This window comes from Blennius ocellaris, assembly GCF_963422515.1.
Source record: "Blennius ocellaris genome assembly, chromosome: 10".
NCBI lineage: Eukaryota > Metazoa > Chordata > Actinopteri > Blenniiformes > Blenniidae > Blennius > Blennius ocellaris.
The window spans coordinates 9,790,077-9,805,984 of record NC_137659.1 but is presented as its reverse complement, the minus strand read 5'-3'; the positions used below and the strand labels follow the sequence as shown (position 1 = coordinate 9,805,984).

Genomic DNA, 15,908 nt, shown 5'->3' with positions numbered 1-15,908 from the left:
AAATTATTGTGAATGAGAAACCCTTGTGTATATCAATGCTCAATATTAAATACCAACATTAGGAATTCCCTCAGTGGAAGAGGTTGAACATAAATGAGGAAATCAGTGATGAGGCAGTAACACCTTATTGCTAGTGATGTTGCATTGACATCAAATTAAAAAAATCAAACATACTACATGATTTTCCTGCAAAATATATTAGAAAAATAAGCTAATTTCTTTCATTTTGAAAGCAAGATCTCTGAATATGATTTATTAAAGAGTGAAAATTAACCAGTTTTCACACAACCGACCAGTCAAAACTAAAACTATCAAAACTGTTTTAATAAACAGGGAAAGTTTTCATTCAACTGGAAGAATGAACAATGGTAATGTGAATTGCATAGTGATAAGATAATTTATGAAGATTTTGCTGTATTTTGCATTCCAAAACATACTCTTAACATGTTTAGGTGTTGTTTTTTTTTTAATATATTGAATAAATGTGAACATTTCCATACTTACAACTCTTTGCACTAAAAGTAAAGGACATAACTGGTTTTTACACCATTGATGTACTGTTGTGGCCCAATCAAGACTAAACCAGACTGTATGTGGCCTTTTTGTTGTTGTTGATACAGAAAACAGGACAGTAAAAGAATACATCTAATTAAATCTGTGCTTCTCTTTGCTCATGATACGGCTGGTTTCCTAACAGCTAATGGTGCCAACTCGGTGCTTTACTGACATTTAGCTCAATATTAGCTCACTCGCTTCTCTTGAAGTTCAAGTCGGGAATACAGTGCAAGTTCTGTAAAAACACACAGCACCATCTGCTCATAATGTGCCTGAGACACTCAAGACCCGGGGCAGAGTGAACAGTCATGTCGCCCTTCGAGGATTTGTTCCTGTCACTCAGACACTTCAGTGAAGAATCGCTGGCCTGGTGCCGAACAGTCCGAGGCTGAAGGGGCTGGAGGAGGCAGGAGGCATAACAGACAATGAAAAGGACAGGAAGAGGAGGATTTGGGTTGTATTTTATATCAAAGTAGTTAAAGACAACCACCTCTTGATATGTGGGGAGGAGGAGCTGTGTAGCAGCTTTTTGGAGGAATGGAGCAGGACGGGGACTTTAGTGGACTTTGGAGGAGGCAGAATGAGGCCGTTTGTGTTCTTGGATAAGCTCAACCTGAAAGACCAGAAAGAAATCTACAACATATATCTAAGGCCTCGTTTACGCCACGTTTCAACTGAATATGCGTCGTTTTTGGGTTTTCGTTTCGGGAAAGTTTGAATTTATTTGGATTTTCTACATGTGCATACAAAATAAAACGTTCAAATATATATATGAATCATTTTGATGACATGTAAAGAAGAAAACACGAAAAAGTCATCGATAACTTAACCTGAAAGACCAGAAAGAAAAATGATGTCTGTTTATATGACATACAGCTGTTTATTCCCATGTGTTGTCATGTTACGCAACATCCTGGTGTGTATTTACGTATTTCCTGTTTCAGTATTACAGCTGATGAGGGTGTTTGGATGAAAACCGAAATGTTTGCTTGTAGTTTTTATTCCAAAATTTCAAAAAAAAAATGTTTTTTTAGAAGATGCTTGTTTTTTACCTGGAGGAGGAGGATGTTGATCTTGGTGGTCTCTTTCCCTTCAGCGCTCTCAGCTTGTCTCCCTGAGTCAGACTGGTTCCCTTACAGTTATTCTGCAGCTCATGAGGAAAACGCAGGGAAAGGAAAATGACAAGGAGGAGTTTGAGAGACACAATTGCTGTTATTTTGAATACTTTCAAATGTGATTTGTTAAGACTCAGTTGATTTAGTTCTGCTATGTCATCATGCTACAATTCCCTTTTCCAAAGAGTGGTCAAAGTGAGGTATTCATGTCAGACAGCCCTGGATGAAACTACACCTTGCAATGAGTGAGAAGCAGACACAGTAGCAGGTGGCATGGGTTCTAAAACTAAATGAGCATCTCTAAACACATTCACATTCACTGAAGGGGATAATCATAGGAGGAAATACGGAGCGTTCCTCTGGAATCAATCAGATCTTTATATTGGAATTTATTCTATTCATATATTGTTGAAATCAGAAGATATACGAGGTATTTTGGTTCCTCCGGATGCGTCACTAATACGTGCTTTACTCTCATTAGTCCATTTTTATATTGAATTATTATATGTCTTCAATAAGTGTTTCAGGGAAGGTAATCTCTGTCACGTATTCACGATGTTAGAGTTGTTTGGGATGCAGAAGATTTCATGATTTTTAAGTTGCTTTGGCATCCTGGAGTTTTGGAAAGGCTGTTCTAGCCATTTAATATAGGGAGGCCAGTAATAATAGTAATTTACTCATCATCTTTACTTGTAGTGTAATTCTCATTATTCATAATGCTTAAAACTGTCATTGACATAATATTTTAGGTTTACCCAAAGTAATAGGAGTCTTTTCAGTCATGACTCAATGTTCTTCACCATTTCTGAAATAATCTTTATTTGATAAGGAAGAATTAAAAAATCTCTTAAATCACTTTTTAGTGTTAGAACAGGAGGTTTATGGTTGTATTTTAATTGTGGACAGTTAATAAGCAACATATATGAAATAATGGTCTGAATAACTCTTCTATTAATAAAAAATTCTTCTCCTGTATTTTAGTGTATAAAATCAACTGCGAGGCAACAGAGTACTGTAATATTCTAATACATGCAGAATTCTTCCTTTTAAAATGATGAAAGCTGAAGATGATGCATACATTTCTGTTAAAAAATGTAAAAAAAGCATCTGAAAACCACTGACAGGATGTGTCTGGAGAGAAAAGAAGTCTTTTTAAGAGTAGGAACAAAGAAGCCAGAAAATGCGGCTCTTACTTCATCTATGCTGCAGGATTTGCAGAGCGTGGTGTTGATGGCTAGGTCGTCCATGCTGGAGAGCAGATGGGACATGGCTTCCTGTTTTCCCGCCTCAGATTCAGGACTGTGGAGCTGCTTCTGCTGCTGCAGCTGCTGTTGGCGGGTCAGCCTCTGCTGGACCAGCTTCTGTTTGGAGCGATGCACGTCACCCTGGACCCACAAGCTGTGCTGTTTTCTACACGCGGGGAAAGAAATACAGACACTCAAATCTGGATCGCTGGAAGAAAAAAAAAACTCAAGACGATCATATCAACTGAACAAGTCAATTTCGTTCTATTTAAATAGCGCTAATTGAAACATAGCCTTTCAATTTTAAAGGCAAAAATTCCTAAAAAGCGTGCATTTAGTTGCAGCCAATAAGAAGGGCTACAAAATGTAAATGGCTAAAAATGATAACTGCTAAAAAGAATGAAACAGCTTTAACCATAAAAGGAGGTTAAAAAAAGAAGTTAAAGACTAATATGGTTAAAATGGCGAAAATACGAAGAAAATGGCAAAAAAAAGCCTAAAAGGTTAAAATCACTTCATTCAACCAGTTTCAAAAGGTGAAACTGGTCAAATGTTTTATAAAAGACAAATCGACAAAACAGCTAAAATGGCTAAAAGTGGTGAAATGCATAAAACAGCTGAAATGCTTAAAACAGATAAATTCACATACATGGTTACAGAAGGTAATAATAAAAAAAAAAAAGAAAGCCAAATTGGCTAAAAGTGCTAGAAACCATTGAAAAAAATGCTCCCTACATGAAAACTACATATTTTTCAGTGTCTTTGTCATTTCCGTGTAAACGGACTACAGTTTCAAAACGTTGCTGTCTCAATGTGAAACTTTTCTGAAACGCAAAAACTTTAAAACAAAAACAAAAACAAAGATTGTGTAAAGAACTGTCTGTCAACGGGGCCTCAAACTCACTCCACTAAGAAGTCCTGCTGGGGCCCGATGACAGATCCGGGCCTGCAGATTCTCATCCAGGCGATGGCCTCGGCTGCAGTGAACCTGAAGTGCTTCATCAGGTAGCAGCCGATGACGGTGCCAGTCCGGCCCAGGCCCGCTGAGGTTGAGAGTGATGTGGAGACACGGTTAAGAAATCTTTTCTTCAAGCAGACCTTCGTCGGACTGTGCCCGCAACGCTGGGTCCGGTCTGACCTTTGCAATGCACCGCCACGGCTCCATCCGTACTTTCACACACGTGCAGGAAGCGGCGCGCGATGAGGTCCGAAGGCGTGGTTCCGTCCGGGAAGAAGAGTTCGTGGTGCTCGAATCCAGCCTCCTCAAAGCGCTGGCCGTCGTACAGCTTCCGGTTCAGACGCACCACGGCCGTCACATTGTTCTCGCTGAAGTAGGGGAAGTAGGCCTCGGGGGCGTGGAGAGGGTAACCTGGAGGCAGGATGCATGTAAACAGTAATAAAAATTAGATTATAACTGTTTCTGAAATGACCCCGCCTCCTCGGGGGCGGCTTCAAGGTAGACCTCGCATTTCCAGGGGGACCAGAGATCGCTTGTTTTTTTTCCTGGGTGTGTTCACGTCGCCCAAACCAAATGATTTTTTCCCTGAAGGAAACTCTGGTCCGGATCAAAACGGGTGAACGTGAACACGCCCTTTCACCTTGCGTTTCAGGATCAGTATCATTATGTGTGCATCTGCTTCCAGCAGCGGTCACATGCTACATGAGTGAAGTCTATTTTCCATGTTTTTCTCAAAACATGTCCCATTTCTGAAGCTTCAGACTCACCGTTTTCTATCTTACTGTGCGAGTGAGGGCTGCTGAAGGCCACAATTTTCCCTGGGACGATCCAGTTCATGTCTCCATTTTCAACGCGCTAAAGACAGAGAGAAAGTTAAAAAGACCACAACATTTCTGTAAATTCTCTTAAGGGCATCTAACAACTGCAATACAGGAGACTGGTTTATTTTTTAAGTTATGTTAATGTACGTTTTAATGTTTTTAGCCAGGTCTTCTGTTAAGAGTTCGCATGTTCTCCCTCTACATGTATTTCCTCCCAGTCTAAAAACATGCAATTCGGGTTTGATATTGGTGGAGCTGTTTTTAATATAATAGGCTTCAGGTCCACATATGGTGTAGCGGTTAATATTGTTGCCTCTCAGTGAGAATGTCACAGGTTTGAGTCTCATCATCTAGCCCCATCATATTTTCATGTCACTGGTTTTGTACCATTAACTTTCCTGCCTGCATGAATCTGTGCTTCCTCTGTACTTCTGTGTCACGGTTGAGTTCTGTAAAGAATAGATGTTGTACAGATGTTGTAGAGTTCCAGTGCAGTGAGACACTTCACCTCATAGTGCTCATATTCCTCCACATCGAAATCTTCAAAGTCCAGGAAGCCATGCTGCAGCGCCTACAATAGGGCAGACAAGAGAGCAAAACTGTTTCATGTTGTTTTTATGAGATTTAAGAACAATTTTATTGAGACCTACTATTAAATGCTATTTCAGTCATCTTAGTTGTTCTTTTTATCTGTTTCAGTTCTTTTAAAATTAATTTTAGCCTGTTGCTGCCATTTCAACACTGCTATTTTGAGCTATCTTTAATCTTTTTATTTAATGGTATTTTGAATGTGGACTTACTTTATCATTTTTTGCTATTGTGACAGTTTAAATCATAGTTCACACTGTTTTATCAATTTTAACTGTTTCTTTGCTTTTCATTGAACTGTTATCATCTTTGTTATAGTCATTTTAATACTTTGTCACACCTTTGGGGGGCTATTATAGCCATCTTGGCTAATTTAGCCATTTGGCTTCAAAAACATCATGTTTTTGTCATTTGCTAATTATTCTCTACCTATCAAACATATAATTAAAGAAGCATTGCGTGCAGTAAAAACAAATAAAACCATCCATACTGAATGAAACCTTACGTTTTCTCCTAAACTTTAAATTCACACAAAATTAACTGTGATTGCAAAACACAGCTCAATCAAATGAAAATGGCAACAAAGCTTATATATCTTAAACTGTAGTTTTGAATTTCCATAAATGCCACATAGGATATAGTTTTTATAAATATTGCAAAACCATATGAACAACTTTATGAGCTGTTTAAACCACAGTTTAAAGGATAAACATGGTTTGTAGCACCAGACATATTTAGTTCTGTGGAAAGTGGCATAAAGGATGCAGATCTCTGGTTTCCATGATACTTCGGGATATGAACTCAGTGTTTAAATCTGTTTGTTCATGAAGCTGTGGATGTGGATCATGATCAGCTTCACCTTCATGTTGGGAAACTGGATTTCAAACATGATGGTTGTGCATGTTCCTTCCATGTGTTCAGAAACATCATCACGCTCAATCCTCATCACATGGACCCCAGCTGGGGGCATCTGCTGTAGGATTCTACTGTAGTTTGGTCATATTGTTTACCTTGCGTACTCCTTGTAGGCAGTCCAGGACGGTGAGGCTTAAGGAGCATTCTCCCACTGCCGCATCTCTGTGACACAGAGCAAAAACAATGTTATGACGAGTGTCCAAGCATCCCTGTTGTTGTAAATGTGTGTGTGTGTGTGTGTGTGTGTGTGTGTGTCCACACCTGAAAGGCAGGTATCCCGTGTTGTTCCCTGAGATCAAAGTCCGATATGCTTCTTCGGGACTCCGTTTCAAATAGATTACCTGCATTGAGGACAAACTTTGTAGTAAGTGACGGACCGGCAGGTGGAAACATCAGCCAGATGAAGAGAAGAATTAATAAAAAAAAAGAAAAAGAAAAGGTGATTTACAGCGTAGGCACCGATGAGAACCGCCGCGTTGGCCCTCTTCTTCTGGTCGTAGGAGGTGTAGTGGACCAGCTTCTTTCGGGACATGGTGAAGGACTAGTAACAAGAAAACAAATGTCCACAATCAGCTCAGAGTACCAATGATTCCAAATTCCCAATCTGAAAGCACAGCGTGTGATAGCACCGTGTGCTGCTCGGTTATGTGTGTGTGTGTGTGTGTTACCTTGAGCTTCTTGTCGATTTTGCAGCAGTATCTGTACAACATGGCCAGGTTGAGCGGCCCAAAGTCTGCATAGAAACTGCAACACAGAGCACAACAAATGAAAGAGGCAGGAAAAGGCAAAAAAAACTAAACATTTCCAGTATCATGGAAACATAATGCTTCATCATGTTAGTCATCTCAGTGTTAATCTATTGACACGTGACATTAGATTGTCAGTAACTTTACAGAAAACGAATAACTAATACATCGCGTCTGAGCCACAGCATTGTGCTTTAGCATCGCACCCTGGTCACTGTGTGCACAGTCACAAGAGACACTGAGCGGCACTTGCCTTTGATTCAAACAGTGCTTTCATCTATTAATTATAGCTCTTCCAGTGAAGACCCTCTTTGTATCTGATCTGTCGAGCCAATCAACGGCTACCTCGTAATTCTGTGAAATACATTGATATGTGAGTTCTCGCTGCGTCGTTGTCTCTATTCAGTGCCATTGAATAAAACCCAACGTTTGCATACTGCCACTTGTGCACATCAGAGATAAAAATGGTAGACTGGATGATTAAGAGTTCAGCCTGAATAGCGTCATCCGGTGGTTGTCCTAAATCCTTTTGCATCACCAGGGCACAGCCACTGATCTCTCCTTGGCCTATATCTTACAGTGCGATCATAACCAAGAGCTGACTGTGTACAGAGTGAGCAGAGCTCTCTAATGAATGCTGTTGTCAAGAACAATCCACTGTTGTCAGTGGCAATATTCAATATGTCTTTATGTCATAAGAATATAATAATGATGAATGCAATTCAAAACTCACATTAGCCACAAAGCTATGCTGCCAGAGTTTGTAAAGAAATGCATAAATGCATAATGCAATAGCTATAAGAGAAGGTTTTTTTTTGTACATTTCATTGTATTTTGCCTCAGGAGGTTTGATTTAAATTGGCTTCATGTTGCAATTGTAGCAATTTTCTGGAATAACTATTTGGTTTTCATAAAATATGGACATTTCCATCATTTATATTCTGCGCCATGAGGAAGAAGAACTTCAAAGTTTGAACTTTATGATGGAACTATTTTACTGGTGTGGTTCACTCAAGAACAGAATGGGCTGTATGTGGCCCCTGAACTAAAAAACACCCCTGGTTTAGTGGAAAGTGGTCTATGATATCCCACAAAACATGCCTTTCAGGCTAAATCATGACTATACAAAGTTGTTCCAGGAAGTTCCCCGCATTTTGATGAGAGTGACTCCTGTGTTCCATGAATTTAAGTTGCATTAACATGTATAGCAGAGAGATGCATATATTGATATTTAAATATGATATTATATGAATTTAAATACGATGTATGATATATTATATATAATAGAAATCCCAAGTCTGTAAAATGAAGTTAAGCCTTGAACGTTTAGAAGTTGTCAATATGAAGAGGGATTGATTCAATTTGTTGTTGATGGCGAGGAAATCCCAACAATTAGGGAAAAATCAGTGGTAAGACCTGGACTTGAACACTTAAAGATGGATGATACTGAAGGGCTGGATAGGACAGGTAAATCAGGAAGCTAAAATTGTGGTCTTTGCAGTTCAGGCTATTTATCAGGTTAAGAAGTGGTTCGGTCCTTGTAGGTGTCAAGGCAGTGTGGCTATACAGGACAAAGAGAATCGTTTAACTAAAATTTGAGTGTATTCGTTTCATGGCAGAGCTGTTATCAGTGAGTACGTTTATGATAAAGCAGAGCTTGATTCTAAATCCAACCAAGGAAAGAAAATGGGAAAATTCAGGAGGAAGAGTTTTAGACAAATGTTTGGTTACATGTGTAACTGTCGATGTATGTATGGGGAAGTGTACAGTTTAGTCCAGCAAGAGAAATTTGTAGCCAAACTTGCTCCTTTACGGGACACGATCATCAGCAGAACAAGTCGTTTACTTATTGGAAATATATTTTTTAGGAATCAGGTGAATCCCCAGGCCTGCCTGTACATTGCTTTAACTTTGAATAGTCCAACCCAAGTCTAGTTTTTTTTTTTGTTTATATGTAAATGTAACAACTACCTATTTTTTTTTTTAGAGCTTATTTGAATTAAATACATTCAGACTCTTGTGAGGATCTATGGAGTATAAGCGGAAACTTTGCTGCAAACTACAATTCACAAATGAATCCTTTCAATCCATTTGGATCCAGGAGATGAGACTGAAATGGTTTCATGAATATACATGCTTGAGGCAGACATGCAGTATTTAGCTGTAAATCCATGTTTTTTTTCAGATGTTCTGTAATCGGTGGGTTGATTGTTTTCTTGCTTTCCTGCCTTCAGTGCTGCCGCTGATTTTTTTTTTTTTTTCTTTGTATAAAAATAAAAAATCAGTCAGGGAGAAGTTAGAAATTACACCAGGTGCGAGATTGCATGTGCTTTTAGTCACAGGAGAGATAAATTGTTGCGTTTGACTTGTACAGAACTGGTGATAAAGCTTGAATTGGGTTCAAATTGGTGTTTAGGTGTTTGATATATTATCCCTATAGACTACCAGACTGCAATAAAAAAAAACACCTTATGGCAAGTTAAAATCATTTAGCACATATTTGACATGCAGAGCATGGACATGCTCAGTGACTTATTTTAACAGTAATGAAGCAGATTACATTGTGCAAATTATACTTGAGTACAAATAAACGTAAAAGTATCAACTAAAGTACCAGTGCTGGTTAAAACTTCGTGTGTGTCTTTACCTTTCGTACACAAACTCCTCATCTGTGCTGAAGTAGTGGGTGGTGGCAGTATTCTTTGGCTTGACACGAAAAGTGGCGAAGTACAGCCGCCCTGAACACACACACACACACACACACACACACACACACACACCCACACACAATCAAATCGCCAACGTTATAGTTGTTAATGTGAATCAAATTATGTTCATGACACAGAAAAGGGTGTCGCCCATTTGTGTTTTTAAAAGAAAACTAGGCTGAGTGATAAAACAAATACTTCCAATTTTATAGTACATTTAGACTGCAAATTACTTGTGCGTGTCGGTATATTAAGTGTATTAAAATTATATAAAATCATTTTCAAAATTTCAATTGTAATGACTTTTTAGTAACTCCTCCTTTTTCCTTGTTCTGAGCTCTCACTGAGATGGAAGCTTGTTGTGAATTTTTTTTAATACCAGTTCCATAGATCATAATAGTTCTAAATATGACAGTTCTGCAATTTTCTAGCTCACAAAATTCTGAACATTCCAGATTGTCTAAGAGTTCTAGATTGTGAGAGTTCGGATTTTAAATACTTCAGTCACACAATACAGGTGAAAACACGCTTCTTAAACCCCAAGATGGATGCTGAATTAACAATTCTGAGATTAAAGTCAGTTTTGAGTAAAATCATTCAGAATTTAAAACAAACAAAAAAAATGCCATTGCTTTATACTGTCTTATACCAATAATAAACAGAAGTACTAATCCAATCAAACTGCAATTATATATGAACTGTTTATTGTTTGAGTGGAGGTGCTGTTCAGGTTAACAGAGTTTAGTTTGGCAAAGTAAGAACCCTTAGTGACATTTAGTTTTATCTACTAAACTGCAGCTGACAACATTTTCTAATAAACCTTCCTTTATTAGGCAAGGCATGGCCTGTCTTTCTTTTCAGTTAATAAGAGCAAAAACACCCAGTCTTTTGTATTCAATTGCACAATAATTAAGTTATAATTTGTTTGAATGTACTTTAACTAAATGGGGTTAATTATTCAGGACTTTCCAGCAATTTTCAGTGCCACTTTATCCACTTTAGGGTCACAAGGCAAAAAAACAGATCCCTGGTAATAGTTCTATATTAGTCTTAATTTCACTTTTAACATTGATATTTGGTCTATCTCATATTATCTTTCCCAGCTGTCATTTTACTGGCACTTTCAGTTGTAGACAAGTGCATAGTCTCAATTCTGGTCTATTATGTCCTGTTGAAATTGAATTGTACCAACCTAAATCATGAATGCATTAGCATAACTTCATTTGATTTGCTGATATGGAAGATTTATTTCATTGCACAATAACTATTTGCTTTTCTTTTCTTTTTATAAGAATTCTTTCTCTTCCTGGGTGAGTGTAATACATTGTTAGACCAATTATTATTTCACCATTGATACTATTATTGAACATAAAAATATTAGGCAAATGTGACATTTTTTGTTTAAGTAAATATACCTCGTCGCCTGGAAGTGAAGTCTTATTGAAACTTTTAAATTGAAACTTGTATAATATAAGATAATATTTGAAATAAAACTTTAAATTGTGGCTTCAAGTTAGTATTCATGGGCCTAAATTAGAATGTTATGATCACGAAATATTCATTTGAGGCCCTGAAATATTCATTTGTGGCCACAATTTAACAACTTTCTCATATAACGTGTCTGCATTATTCGTTGAACTTACCTTTTATAAATTCTGCCGCACCAAGTCGCTCAGATTCGTCCGCCATCTGATTTCCTAACAAATAACTGCTGTACTATCAGCAGATTTAAATGACATTGAAAGGATGAGGAATCCTTGATTTTTTTTCCCTCTAGATTATTTTCAGTAAAAGACGCCTAACACACGCAAGGAAGACCAGACACCGGCCATGGTCCCAGTGACAAGCCGCAGATATCACATGCGCTCACTCTTCTATAAAGTTACAGTAAATGTTGTTGCGGCACACTTCCATGTTCAGATATCTAATGTCTGGATGGGGGGGAAAAAATCTTCATCTATTTCGTCTTCTGCCTGGAATAGCTTCAGTCCATTGTGGTCCCGGTAGGTCTAAATTGAAGCGTTTCCCGGAATAATCCAGTCACTGCGTGTGCAGCAGGCTGGAGACGCGCTAATCTCTTGTCCGCTTTGCGCATGCGCAGTCGGTGTGCACATACTGTTGGTTTGACCCTTGCAACCGTCCCTCCATCTGTAAGGCTTTAAAGTGGCTCCATGATACTTTCACCAAACTATGTATGAGAGAATACTTCTAACATTGTGCTTTGTTTTTATTCACTGCAGATCATCTTCCAAAATGGCTTTTATCTCCGTTAAAATGGGATAAATGTTGCATGATGGAGTGTGGTTGTTGACCTATCCATCAAATGAAGAAGAGTTTAGATGAAGAATTAAGTTTGTGGAGTGACATCATTGTCTTTTTTTCTGCCAATGTTGCAGACGAGCAGTACCTGTATGTTTGGATGAATGAGAAAACACTAAAAACAATGTTGAAAGGTTAAATGGCTCAAAACTGGCTAAAAGCCTGATCATCAAAATGGCTTAAAGGCTTGAAAAGGTTAAATCAATGTTTGTTTGTTTATTGTTTTGTTAAAAGCTTGAATACAACCACCAATAAAACCCTTACAGTTGTAAATAAATGGCTAAGGTGGCTAAAAGAACAGCAATAGATCAACCAAAATGGCCAAATCAACTGAAATGATTAAAAAGCAACAACAACAACAACAACAACAACAACAACATGCGGCTATAATAGCTAAAATAACCAAAATATCTATGCCAGGGTTAAAAAGGGAAAATCTATTAAACTGGCTAAAATGGTTATAAAACCCATACAAATTAATAAAAAAGATAAAACTTCTTCAAAGGTTTTGGTAAATATATAAAAACTTGACCTGAAACAAAGGTTATGAACTCCAGATTCTAAAAATTAAATGTTTTGCAACTCCAGATGGGTTATATGTGATGGAAAGTGAAAAATATATTGAGTATTTTTGTTGTATAATCCTGGTCTAAGACTGAACCCCATTTATGTGTATTGTGTCTAAATTAATGGCATACTTGTACTTTACCATCAATTTACACAACTATATTTATAAAAGTACTACTGTTTCCATGAGGTGTAAGATCAATTATGGCATTTGTGTTAACATCCGGTGTTTGAGGGCCGCCTCACTGACATACTTTCATTGTACTTGCAGCTCTGCAGCGACTCTGTAACAGGTTGAGTACCGTTGTCCTAATGTTCATTCGTCACCCAGGGTGCTAAGTGCAAATGTCTGAGCTCCCTGATCACCAAGGATCAGCTGAGTTTCGCAAGGTCAACTAAATCTGTATCGAGTGTTACTTTTTCTTGATCAAACAGGGAACATTTTCCTGAACATCCAAAAAATGTTTGCTCACATTTCTTGATCATTTTTTTGCCGCTTTGAATAAAAAAACCCTCCCACTTTCTGAGTTAGAAAGCCTTTTTCTTTTCTTTTTCCCCTCAAATGAGATTTATCTGCTGCTGCAAAACATGATGGACCTTTAAAATGGGGATTATAACTTAATATACTGCATATATATGTTTGCTCATTTACAATACTGTATTTTAGTTGCATTTATTCAATTTCAGAAGTATAATTTAGTAAGTAGCAATATTATAATTAATTTTGTCTTTCTTTTTTTTTTTGCAGATTTGGCTGTTTTTACCATTTTGGCTGATTATTCTGTTCTGATGATTTTTCACTCTTTAACTAGTGCAGCCATTTGAGTAATTTGATGTTTTTGGCTGGTTTAGTTGTTTTAGTCTCTTTTTCTTGTTGTTTGTTTCTCTCCACATAGCAAATATGGAGGCAAATCACCATCGTTTGTATGTTTCTTCATCTGGATGTAATAATATCAGCACACCAAGTGCTGCAGGGAAATCTCTGTGGAGGTTAAAGAGCCACTATGTCTGTCTGGAGCGAACGATGAACGGACTCGTTTCTGACCTGAGCCGCTGATGGTACTAATGGATAAGGTTTAATGCCTCTTTCATGTTGCGTAATAGTGACACTGAAGGTTTCTGTCAGTGGGATGTACTCCCTTTTCCTGTGCTTCATCTGCTCTGGTGAGCCAATTAGAAATTAGATTAACGGAGGGAAAGTAGGCAATGAGTGTGGTCACGGCTCAGGACGGCTGCACTGGGATCATGACTCGAAAACAAGATGTCATAATATTCTATTTCACATACTTTGGTCATTTAAAAAAAAATAAATTCTGACAGTGACACATTCTGGCTAAAGTGGAGCTGTTGATGCCTTTAAAGATTGCCCTCTTGTGTTCGTTCACATTTATGGCAGCTGCTTTTCTCAGTTTGGCAGAGTCACATCGATTGAATTAAAGTCTATATTTTGTGTTGAAGCGAACAGCAATGTTTCTTGCGTTAAAAAAAAAAGGCTGAACCCTACACATGCGGCTCTTCGGCCCCTCTGCCGTGGCTCCCTTGAAGCGTTCATTGAATCACAGTCAAGCAAACGTTTTTATCTTCTATTTGCTTTGAATACACAGTTTGGTTTGTACTTCTTGGTAATCCAGCTATTATTAAATCAAATAAAGAAAAGTCTAGCAGTTTAATAAAGGAATATTAATATCTTCATTCAACCTGGACAAGACCAGTCACCTTCACTGACTTTGATTTTAATTCGCATCAATTGAAATAGGACTGCATCTGTTGGAAACAATAAGATGTTTGTGCAGTTTTGTGATGGAATAGTCGTCTTTTATTCATTGAAGATGCATAATACGCTGCCCTTTGTTTTCACGATTGTATCACGCCCTTGGTATGTTGCGTTATCAGCCATCATTACATTTAAACGGGTCAAATTATTCGGGGGCTGGTATAGTATTGGCACGTGATCTTGGATGAAAGTTTCTGGATGCGGATGGAGGAGCGCAGGAGAGGCGCAGTCACAGATGACAGCATCAGCTGTGCAGAACGGGGTGGACGAGGTGCTGATGGGTGGGGGTGGGCGTATTGGGTGGGGTGGGGTGGGGGGGGGGATGGGTGGGCGCGGGAGGAGAGCATCTGTCTGCATGGTGACGTCACCCCGCCCCAGCCGCTGTGCGCTTTCTCCTGCGCGTAATCCACCGCCCGCCTGCCCGCCCGTCCGCACCATCCAGGAGGATGGATCCAAACACTGCTTTTATTCAACAATCCCTTCTCCAATATTTCAAACCAATTAATAGAGACCTGTTTTTTTTCCCCCCCGACAAACAATCAGGCAAGCGAGGACTGAGACTTTGATTTTTCTACCTCAAGGCTTTCATTTTTGGAAGAGAAATCCCTCCTTTTTGATTTGTGTCCTTCGTTAAAGGATTTGGGCAGAAGAGGAGAAGAAAGGAGGACGAGGAGCGCGGAGGAGAGGCTTGGCGCTGGATGCTGGAGGAGATGTATTCCACTGCAGATATCGATGCTTTTTTTTTTTTTTATCTTCAGGCGAAATATTCTGCTCATTTTCCAGCTTATGCGCTTATGCGTAAAATCACTGCATCAAAAGGCATTTTCCTTGTACAATGTAAAGATTTATTGTATTTCTAAATTATATCCTCTTTGAATGCATATTTTTTTTTCTGTTGGTACAGTTTTGCAGATTGTGATGCTTATTGAGGCCTTTGTGGAGCTATGGGCTAATGTTGCATGGTCCGGCCTACATACAGTAATAATCTGCTCCATTTAATGTCGTGTGGAGAGAGAGGGGAGGGAAGGGGAGGGGGGGGGGGGGGGGGGGGGGGGGGGGTGCAGCCTGATGAAAAATCTCTCTTATATAACATCCATTCTCGGGCATTTTTGTGCATTTGTGCTGGTCAATACTCAAATTGCATCATTATTTATGCATTATAGAGCATCGTGCTTCTGTTGGATCCCTGAAGGTCAGTTCCATTGGTTCCATCCCCAGAAATCATTGTGTCAGCCTTTTGTACAGGAAACTCATAAGGAGACGAGATGTGGCTCATTTTCCATATTTTACCACCATGATGCAATTCATATGTTCCCATTTCCTTTTGTTTACATTTTCATGGATGTTGGATTGAATTTGGTCTAGTACCCCTCCTCCCCCACCTCCAACTCCCCACCCCCCACCCCTCCGGCCCGGGATCCTCTCTGTAATGGCGGCCTGCATGATGTGTCCTTGACATGTCATGAAGAAGGGGAGAAAAAAAAAAAAAGGAAGATAGATTTGATGCATTTACTGCTTTTCACTGCTGACTGAGCCTCAGTGGCACGCATAAATGTGTTTACATTGACTGGCTGCCTCCATAATAATGTAAAACAACG

The 15,908-nt window shown here is 38.8% G+C and overlaps 1 protein-coding gene across 1 annotated transcript; it reads right to left on the bottom strand.

The window, feature by feature from the left end:
* Positions 1–865: 865 nt before the first annotated feature.
* On the bottom strand, positions 866–11,339 carry LOC308134991 (dual specificity protein phosphatase CDC14AB-like; the record flags this gene model as incomplete). The annotated part of the gene is made up of 14 exons (XM_080502855.1): positions 866–952; positions 1,046–1,168; positions 1,608–1,699; positions 2,864–3,080; positions 3,819–3,957; positions 4,053–4,283; positions 4,640–4,727; positions 5,202–5,264; positions 6,292–6,358; positions 6,458–6,537; positions 6,645–6,737; positions 6,865–6,940; positions 9,590–9,680; positions 11,294–11,339. 14 exons carry the CDS (start codon positions 11,337–11,339, stop codon positions 904–906), a joined length of 1,455 nt encoding a protein of 484 aa, XP_080358981.1. The 3' UTR covers positions 866–903.
* Positions 11,340–15,908: the final 4,569 nt, after the last annotated feature.